This window comes from Carcharodon carcharias, chromosome 1, assembly GCF_017639515.1.
Source record: "Carcharodon carcharias isolate sCarCar2 chromosome 1, sCarCar2.pri, whole genome shotgun sequence".
In the NCBI taxonomy this organism is placed as follows: domain Eukaryota; kingdom Metazoa; phylum Chordata; class Chondrichthyes; order Lamniformes; family Lamnidae; genus Carcharodon; species Carcharodon carcharias.
In genome coordinates this window covers 49,897,706-49,907,508 of record NC_054467.1, presented here as the reverse complement: position 1 = coordinate 49,907,508, position 9,803 = coordinate 49,897,706, and the positions used below count along the sequence as shown (strand labels likewise).

General features: G+C 42.2%; 1 protein-coding gene across 1 annotated transcript in view; it reads left to right on the top strand.

Moving 5' to 3' along the window:
* The first annotated feature begins 731 nt into the window (after positions 1–731).
* The window catches only part of glrbb (glycine receptor, beta b), a 218,111-nt gene continuing 209,039 nt past the window's right edge, over positions 732–9,803 (top strand). The window contains exons 1-2 of the mRNA XM_041190631.1: positions 732–793; positions 1,494–1,647. Of these exons, the coding sequence (XP_041046565.1) occupies positions 1,526–1,647 (122 nt within the window). The 5' untranslated portion in view covers positions 732–793; positions 1,494–1,525. The remainder of the gene's footprint in view (positions 794–1,493; positions 1,648–9,803) is intronic.

Below are 9,803 nucleotides of genomic sequence, written 5' to 3'. Positions count from 1 at the left end.
TGCCACATGTCTTGCCCAAAGGAGTGATGGAAACAAAATGCTATGGGGAATAAAATTGATACTTTATATCAAAGATAAGGCTCTGGAGCATGAGAACTTGTGTCCAAGTCATGACAGTACCAGGAGTTTAAAACAGCAAATTCTCTGTGTTAGGGTTGTAAATTCTCCTGAGAAGATCAGCCCTGTGTTCAAAAGACAACTATTTACTGGAATGCAGTTTATGCATATCAAAATAATGTTATAATAGTCATGTCAACATTGGTTTATTTTTTCAGATCAAGAATTGGTGTAAGGGAGGATTAATGGAGTGGGCAAGGGCCCAAGGGTAATGCCTGAAGAACATCAAACAGCACTGCTGATTACCTTTCGAACACGCTTCTTAACGTTTTATATTTTACAAAAGCCTTTGCTGAAGTATAAGGCTGAGTAAAAGAATTACTGATCGAAGATCTGGACTCCAAATTAGCAGCTTTGCCTGTCTGCCCTGATGTATCCCCATGAAACGGGACTACTGCGCATGTAGCAGGTGCATATATTACTCCTCCATCTTGAGAAACAGTTTCATCCACAAAGTACATTTTAACAAAATAACACTAGCCGATGTGTTCATGGTGCAGCGGATTGAAGATGCAGTGGGAGGACTGAGGTCAGGGCAGTGAGGCTGCAGCTCGCCTGGGTAGTCGGTGCTGTCATAGGTTCGCGTTCAGTCGCTGATGGGCAACAAGCACAAGGCACATGCTGGGGCGCTCCAAAGCTGTTTGTTTTGCAAAAATACATCGCACCGACATTCATGGTGAGTATAGGAACCGTCAGGTTTTTGTCATTTTTTAAAAACGCACTCCACAAATGTCGCTGCGCCTCACGGTGTGAGCTGTGTGTGAGGAGCTGTGCAGGCGCCATCGCCCTTGCTATTGTTGCTTAATGTGGTGCTGGTCGCCGTGCCCTCAGCCTCCAGGCTCTGGCCGGTTGCAGCTTCATGTTCTGGAGGTTTGTTGTTTACAAAACCGGCTGGAATTGTGAAATGCCCTTCCGCCGCAGCACAATTGTAATGTGCTTCTTTACGGACCTGCAATGTAATGTTATTCATGTGTATGTGCTCCATAACAAAGACAAAAGAGATTGCAATATATTAAACACGCATCGCGTTTATATTTTAAAGTCTTTGAAAATTCGAACAGAAATGTCATCGTACACATATCTTGAAAAAATACTGGACAGGTTCATAGTATCGATGAGAGCTAATAGTTCATTTTTTAAATAATGAGTGCGATTTTAAGATTTCAGGTCCGAGAGTGGTTACGTGTGGCAGCAATATAATTTTGCTGTCCGGAGCTATAGACTGTGTAGGGTTGGGGCATCAATGTTGTGCACACACACTTTGACATGGTCACATATACACATGATTAAACCTATTTAGTGTTTCTTTATTTTGTCATTCGCAAAATGGAGTTCCTGAAAAGGATTAATATTTATTGACATTTTTCCTGTTCCAGATTAGAACAGTGCTGGACCAATCCACTTAAGAATGGAACTGATCAAGACATTCCTTCTGTTTGTTATCTTCTGCTTTTGGATTGAACTAGGGTTGGCCAGTGATAAGTCTTCAAAGAAAGGGAAGTTAAAGAAGAAGCAGCATCTGTGTCCATCGTATGTTGTCTTTTTTTCATCTCACTCCATTAAAATGACAAATACTCATTTTTTTTTAAAGTAGGTGCTTGCCAGGTAATGATACAATGGTTTCAGGTTCATTGAACTTTTTCCAAATAACACATAGCTTTACTACATAATGTGGGAAGAGTATGGATACTGTTGGATTATGATCATTTTAAAGGGCTTCTGTCTTCACTAAGAAATATTCAAAAACTTCTTTATATTTCTTTATCATTTTCTGCCATGAAGTTTTGGAGAGATGTTGCCAGGATGATTAAATCATTTGTGTACTTGTTTACAAATAGTTTAAAAGGTTTTCCAATTCGTCATAAGCCCATCAGATGCAAATATGGTTGAGAAAAAGTCCCACAATTATGCCATTGTGAAATATCCCAGTATTCCTTCAGTATCCTCCAGGAGGGATAACTGAATAAAAATAGATGTAAGTAGCCTGAGGCTGCTATGGCATTTTTAGATGTAGTTCTTGTCAATCAAATTCTACATATCAGCAATGTTTCCAGCGGAAGAATGACACCTGAAAATTATTGTGCAACATGGATCAACTTGTTCACCAGTTGGAGACAGAAGTTGCAAGTTTCTAACAGCTGTTTCTGATGTCAGAAACCAGTCGGTGCAAATGTTAGAAAAATGCAGAGGGTCATGTTGCAGTTTCCAACCACCTCATGGCCCTGTGCATCACTTCCTTGCAACTGCACCTTGGCACTGAGGCTAATGGCATGAAATCTTTACCAAAAGTAACATCAGCATATCAACTTTGTCCTCTGGAGATTGATCTCACCTGTTCAAATGATGAATGAAGAAAGTGAGGGCCTCAGGAAACTATGATTCCAACTCTTTTCAGCTATGAGAATCTTCTGTGCCAATGTGAATATTGCTTGGGAAGATGGCTTGCTACACATAGATAAAACTGTCTGAGATAAAAGTCTCCATCCTGCCCAGTCTGCCTTCCACAATGATAACCATAACAAACAGTACATGTTGCTGCAGTTCCACCCATTAAAACAACCTCATATTTGTAGGAAGCATCACTTGAACTCAGACTTGTATATTTCAAATAAAGGATACCATTGGGTAGACTTTGTATGAATTTGCACTTCTGGTGCATTGTGCCTATTCTTATTGGAAAATAATACATGTTGAACTTCTATCTGTGGTTGAAAATCCTATGAGCCCCACTGATCTCAGTCTCCAAATTCCCGATCTACATTCCAGGTAGACAAAGTTCAATGCTGCGATTACAAATTCATATAAACAGTAAATCATCAGACAGAGCTAAAGTTATCTTGTGCTTTTATCACATCAGCATCTGTTCCTTTGGTAAACTTTAATAGAGGTAATTAGAAATTTAGGGCATAGATGTAAATGCTTCTGAACAAAAACTAGATTATTTCCATTAATGAAATATATGCTCGCTGTGTATATTTTGTGATTTGCTGCCATGCAATCTATGTACGCCTTGAATATATGTCCATGGTAGTGTTTCCCTGAAATAATATTACTACTGACAGCACATCTAACTGTAGACCTTCAGTTATTTAAACACAATATTAGGAGGATTATTTGTATTTCACTGACAATGAAATATTAGGGTGAGAAATGTCTTGCACAGATGTTATGGATGATTGCATGACTGCTAATGAGTACTAAATGACAACTTCAATGGTGTCAGGATATCCCAAATAGCTTCACAGCCAATGTAATTTTGAAATGTATTCATTGCTTTCTTCTAGGAAATGTGGCAGTCAATTTACGCACAGTAAATTCGCCCAAACAGCTATGTGATGAGGACTAAGTTGGCTGTTTTAGTGATGTTGTTTGAAGCATAAATATTGAAGAGGTAACCAGGGAGAAATCCTGTGCTATCTTTCAGAGTAGTGTCATGGGATCTTTTATGACCATCTGAGAAGCAGATGGGCCTCAGTTTAATGCCTTCTCTCAAATATGACAGCTACATCAGAGCCAGACTGGAGTATTAACTTAGATTTTGTGCTCAAGTCTCTAGAGTGGGACCAGAACCCAGGGTTCCAGCAATTTAGAGACTGTTGCCATATATTTTAATGACCTGCCTTTGCAGTTCTTCACTTAAGTCACTGATGGTGATGAGAATTGAACAAGATGCACAGAATCCCCTATCACACCTGTACTGGTGAGCACATTGGCCCGGTTTGAAAGTGCACTATTACCTTTTTACGTTGGAGCAGTTAGGACTAGCAGCATAGAGTAAACATTGAAGGAACGTGGGAGGACTAGTGTAGAGACACAGATGTGACGAAGCCATGTCCCCGTTTGAAGTATTTGGAGAAAGGCTTGCCATTTGAGGTCCAGCAGTGTTTCAGTGTTCTGGTTAATACTGTATTTACATGAGTTCAAAATTGTTGACATGTTTTCAGATGTTTACAAGTGTTTTTAACTGCTTTTAAATGCTTACAGGTGTTTTCATGTGCTTACAGGTGCTTAGAGGTGTTTTAAGTCTTTACATTTGTTTCCAGTGTTTAGAACTGTTTATTGGTGCTTAAAGGTATTTTAATGTTCTTACTGATGTTTGTAGGTGCTTACAGGTGTTTTCAAATATTTACAGGTGTTTTAAGCATTTACTGCTATCTTAAAGTGTTTATTTGCATTTACAAGAGTTCCTTCGTTCAACGTTTAATCCCAGCCCCCACCACCCCAGCTCTGCTCGCTTTGCTCACAGCCACCTGCTCAATCACTTCCCCACCCCGACTCTTCTCCCCACCTCAGCTCTCTTTATCTCTTGTCCCCTCCCCTGAATCTGCTTCCCTGTCCTCCCCCCGCCCCCCCCCCCCACCAGTACTGCTCTCCACCCTTTCCCTCCACCTCCCAAGCCCTGCTTAATGTCCCTCATTCCCTCAAGCTCTGCTCTGCACCCTGTTCCCTCAATCCACCCCCCATGCCCCCCCGTCCTGACACCTTGGCTCTAAACCCCCTCCCTCTGCACCCCTGATTCGTCAGTCCTGTTGACATCGGAGAAGAACTGGGGGTGTTAGCAGAGGGAGCGATCGCACAGAGGGGGGTTGGGGGGATGGATGGTGTGCAGGGCTGGGGCTGCTGATGGGGTGGGAGTGTGGTGAGTGAGATGGAGTTGATGTGGTGAGCAGAGCTGAGGCTGCTGGACCAAGGAGGGGTTGTGGGCGGGGGCTGAGGGAAGGAAAGGGGAGCAGGGCCACGGGTGCCTGGACATGGGGGGAGGTGGGTGGGTAGAGCCAAGGGTGCGGAAGAGGGTGTGGGGTGGGGCTGAGTGGAGCTGGGGGTGCTGGGAGTGTGGAAATGCTTTGACATTCCTCCAGATTTGGGACTGTGCTCCTGGAGTAGGCTTTACACCTGTAGGAGCGGCCCTAAACAAATCAGTGTAAATAACTGGGTAGGTGCCAGGAAATCAGCTGAAGTTTACATGGTGACAGGTTCTGGTGGGACCATCAGTTGGTTTCATGGAGCCGATTCTGGCGAATCGCAAGTTCTGGGCTCTGACGAAAGATGGCTCCTTGGAACTTGCGGTGCCTTAACGACCCTTAATTGGGGCAAACATCTCAGCCTTCACTGTTAATGGGACCGCCTGATATGGGTTATTGTTTTTTTTCCAAAATTAGAAATCCTTTTCCCAAATTATATATCCTGTACCATTGATATTCTTCCATAATTGACCCCCTGTCAGGCTTAGAAACAGTTAGATCTTTGTGAAGCAGTGCAGATAGAATTTAATACAGAGAATTGTGAGGTGATGCATTTTGGCAGGAGGGATGGGGAGAGGCAATATAGACTTAATGGCACACTTCTAAAGAGTGTGCAGGGACAGAGTGTCCCAAGAGTGTATGTGCATCGATCTTTGGAGGTGACAGGACATTGTGTGAGAGTGGTTTGCAAAGTGTATGGGATCTTGGCCTTCATAAATGGAGGCATTGAGTACAAAAGCAGGCAAATTACGCTGAACTTTTCTGGTTATGCTACTAAAAAAAGAGTATTTCTTCCAGTTCTAGGCTTTAGCAAGGATCACATTTTACAAGGATGTGAGGGTCCTTGAATGGGTGCAGAGGAGAGTTACCAGGGTGGTTCCAGGGATGGGAATTTCAGCTACAAGGTTAGGTTGGGGAAGCTGGGCTTTAGGAGGGATTTGATAGAGGTGTACAAAACAATGATAAAGTAGACAAGGAAAGCTGTTCCTATTAGCTGATTGCACAAAGGCAAGGGGACACATTTAAGGTTTTGGACAAGAGATTCGGGAGGGATGTGAGGAAGATCTTTTTTACACGGTGAGTGGTAATGACTTGGAACGCACTGCCCATGGAAATGGTGGAGGCAGAGATGATCAGTGAATTCAATAGCAAATTTGATGGTTGCTTGAGAGAAATAAACTTGCAGGGTAATAGGGACAGACTAAGAGAATGGGACTGTCTGGATTGCTATACAGGGAGCCAGCATGAACTTGAGGCAAATGGCCTCTTTCAGTGCTGTAAATGACTCCATGACTCTCTGTCCCTATATTGCTTGCCCCTATATTAACAATGGATAAACAACATAGGAGCATGACTCCAAAAAGTTCTTAGTGCTGCTATGCGTAATATTTGGTTTATTATGTGTTCAACTATTTATAGTTGTTACTAGGTGAACAAACTCCTTTTTAAGATCTGGCTACTGAACTCAGATATGGAGGCCTCCAAAATGGATACCTCTATCCTATCTATTCCATCTTCCACTGTGGTATGCATGGCAGCCATAATATTCCACACATCAAAGTGATGTTCCACTATGCCCAGCTTGAAGGTTCCTCCATTGAACTTTGTACCTACTGCTAAATAGATCCCAAGCCAGACGGTGAAGACACAAATACTTCTTGATAGTTTATTAACAGAATGCAGCGTTACATATGTCAGCCTCCTACCTACCAACACCCAGTGTCCCAGAAGTCCTTCTTATACTCTTTTAAATACAATAAATTAAACCAAATAAAATGAATCACCCCTTAAAAGGGCGTTGTAATAAAAAACAAAACTTTAAAGGAAATTTATCAAATTAAAGTAACATTTTGGGGGGAGATGATGCACTCCAGCCCCTGTGGAGTCACCAGATGCGGAAAGCCTTAAGCATACTGGTGGATACCACGTGCTCCCTTTCCAAGGACACCTTGTGGACGTAACCACAAGAGTGGGGCAGGCAGTCAGGACGAATGACCCCGTCAGACACCTGCTGCCTGGACCTGTTAATGGCCACCTTGGCCAGGCCCAGAAGCAAACCCATGAGGAGGCCTTCCAATTTGCCCGCACCCCTCTGTGCATCAGGTGATCAAAGATTAGCAGCATGGGGCTGAAGTGCAACTAAACCTTGAGGAGCAGTTCCCTCAAATAGTGGAGCAGGGGCTGCAACTTTGCGCAACCTATATGCACATGGAATACAGACTCCTCAAGGCTGCAGAAATTACAGGCAGCCTGGGAGTCCGTGAATCAACACTTGCAGGGGACTGGTGTGTGCAGAATCCTCAGTGGTATAAGTGAGGACTTCACGCATAGCAAGCCCTCCACTGGGGGCTCCGGCTACTTCCGGATGGCAGGATGGAACGCCACAGTTCTTTTTTCACAGTTCTCCTTTTTATATTCTTTTGAGTAAATCAAATCATCAAATTAACTGAAGAATCATTGCTCAAAGGGGGCAGGTGTCTCTTTATAATCTTCTGAGCATGACAATTAAACAAACAAATTAACTCATGAACTGCCACTTAGAGGGATACTGTAAAAAAATCTTCAAAGGAAACTTATTAAATTAAAATAACATTATCATAGTCTGGCGATAGGGATAGGATTTTGGATTCTCTAGTCGAACAAACTTGCCTGGAGAAGTTTCCAGGAAACCGGTAGAGGAATTGTGAGTTTCTTTTGCTAAGAAATAGTTTTTAAAACCCAGCCTTAGTGAAAAGGCTGTTTGTACATGTGGGTGGACTGTCCTATGAAGATGGCTGCATCAGTAGGTATTAGTGGGCAATTGGGAGAGTATAGCTGTGCCTGAGAGCCTTTTGGTTCACTTGTGGAGCGGCCCAAGATGTTTATCGCTGCTAATATTATCCTCTATGTTCCAGATAATCCGGCTGTTAATGAAACAGTGGGGGAATGGAAAAGGGCGATATTTCTGACTAAAGCAGGCCCAGGAGTATAGAAGCTACTCAAGAATTTGTTCTGACTTGCTAAGCCAATAGACACGCTACTATCAGACATTTTTGTGTAAGCTTGAGTAGCATGACAGTCCCAAGCCATTGGAGATTGCAGAAAACTATCAGTTTGGAACCAGGAATCAGTTGCCCACTGAGGACATTGGAAACTTTATTGTGGTTTTGAAAAAGCTGTCCATCTATTGTAATTTTTGAGAATTTCAAGAGAGATCATTGCAGGACAGATTTGTGTGTAATCTAAAGAGTGAATGCATTTTGCAGTAAGTTGCTAATATTGCCAAACTTTCAGCAAAGCTTGCCAACCAGAATTATCCATGGAAATGGCAGAATGTGATGCAAGAGAAGTCAGAATTAGCAACTGCTAGTCATCTGTTGAAGTAAATAAGCAGCAGCTGAGTAAGCAGAAAGCCCTAATGACAGCATTTAGTAATAGCAGAGGTACTAAAAAGTCCTGTTACTGGTACTTACCCCAACATTGGGCAAAGAATTGGCCATTTCTGAAGACAGTTTGCTACTGCTGCAAGAAGAAGGATCATCTCGCCAAAGTGTGTCAGAAGAACGTAAATGGAAAAACTGCTGGCTAGAGGAAGTGGCAGTTGCTTCATATGATTGTTGAACAGCACCAGGCCGATGACGGGTTGGTTGAGACCCGTATGATCTGAAGCACAAGGATTCCCAGTGGAAGTTCGCAGGGCATTGTAGTCCAAGTAGCATTGGATGGGGTAAACATGGAGGTCAACACGACTGCATCGGTCAGAGTGATTCCTGAATCGCTATACCATCAAAATGTGGGTCAGGATCACCTGGGGAAATCACACATAGAATTATGAAGATGGAGGACAGAGAATCCCCATAATGGGAAGTTTGTCAGTTCCAGTCACATACGAAGAGATAAGTGCAAAATTGCCCATCATTGTAGTGAAGGGTGAAAAAACAACTTTGTTAGGTAGGAACTTGTTGACAGCACTTAAGTTCAGTTGGGATGACCTTTTTTGTGTAGAAGTGAAATTCACAATGCAAGACATGTAGCCTCAGGTGTTAAGTGAAACTGGCAAACTGATTCAAGGATGCAAAGCCAACATATAGGTCCAGAGGAATACCAGAGTGATTTAATGCAGGTCTCTTAATTAGTGTATGTTCTAAAAAAGAAAATAGAGCAAGAACTGAAAAGACTTGAGACGGAGAATATTATCTTTAAAGTAGAACAGAATATTTGGGCTACTCCCATTGTGGTAGTACCAAAGTCAGATGGTAGTCCAAGAATAATGTGGGGATTATAAGGTAAATTAGGTACTGGTTCAAACTTTTCAAGGAATTCAGGGAGTAGCGTATTATTTGGATGACATACTTATTTCAGCTCAAAACAGGCAGACCAATGATGACAGACTGAATAAGATGTTCCAGCATTTGAAAAAGCATGGAGTTTGTGCGAAGGCACACAAATATGAAATGTTTCAAACTGAAGAATTTTTTGGGCCACAAGATAGACAAAGATGGGTTACATCCTACCAAGGGTAAGGTTCAAGCATATGAAATGTACCATACTCTCAGAATATCTCCAAGCTCAGCTCTTTTGGGCTTAGTGAATTAGTACAGCAAATTTGGAAACCTTATTGCATCCTTTGAATCAACTCTTGAGGAAGGATGTTCTGTGGAATTGGACAAGGGAGTGTGAGAACGCATTCCAGTTGTGTAAAAATAAATTAGTAGATGGTTCAGTGCTTGTATATTACGATGTCTCCAAAAAGATTAAGCTAGAATGTGCTGTCTCTCCATATGATTTAGGTGCTGTGATCTTGTATGTTTTAGATAATGGTGAGGAGAGACCAATTGCATTTGCCTCATATCCCTTAGTGCCAGTGAGTGGAATTATGCTCAGATAGAATGTGAAGCATTGTCTTTGATTTTTAGAGTAAGAAGATTTTATAAAACTTGTCTGGTCATAGTTTCACAATAGAAA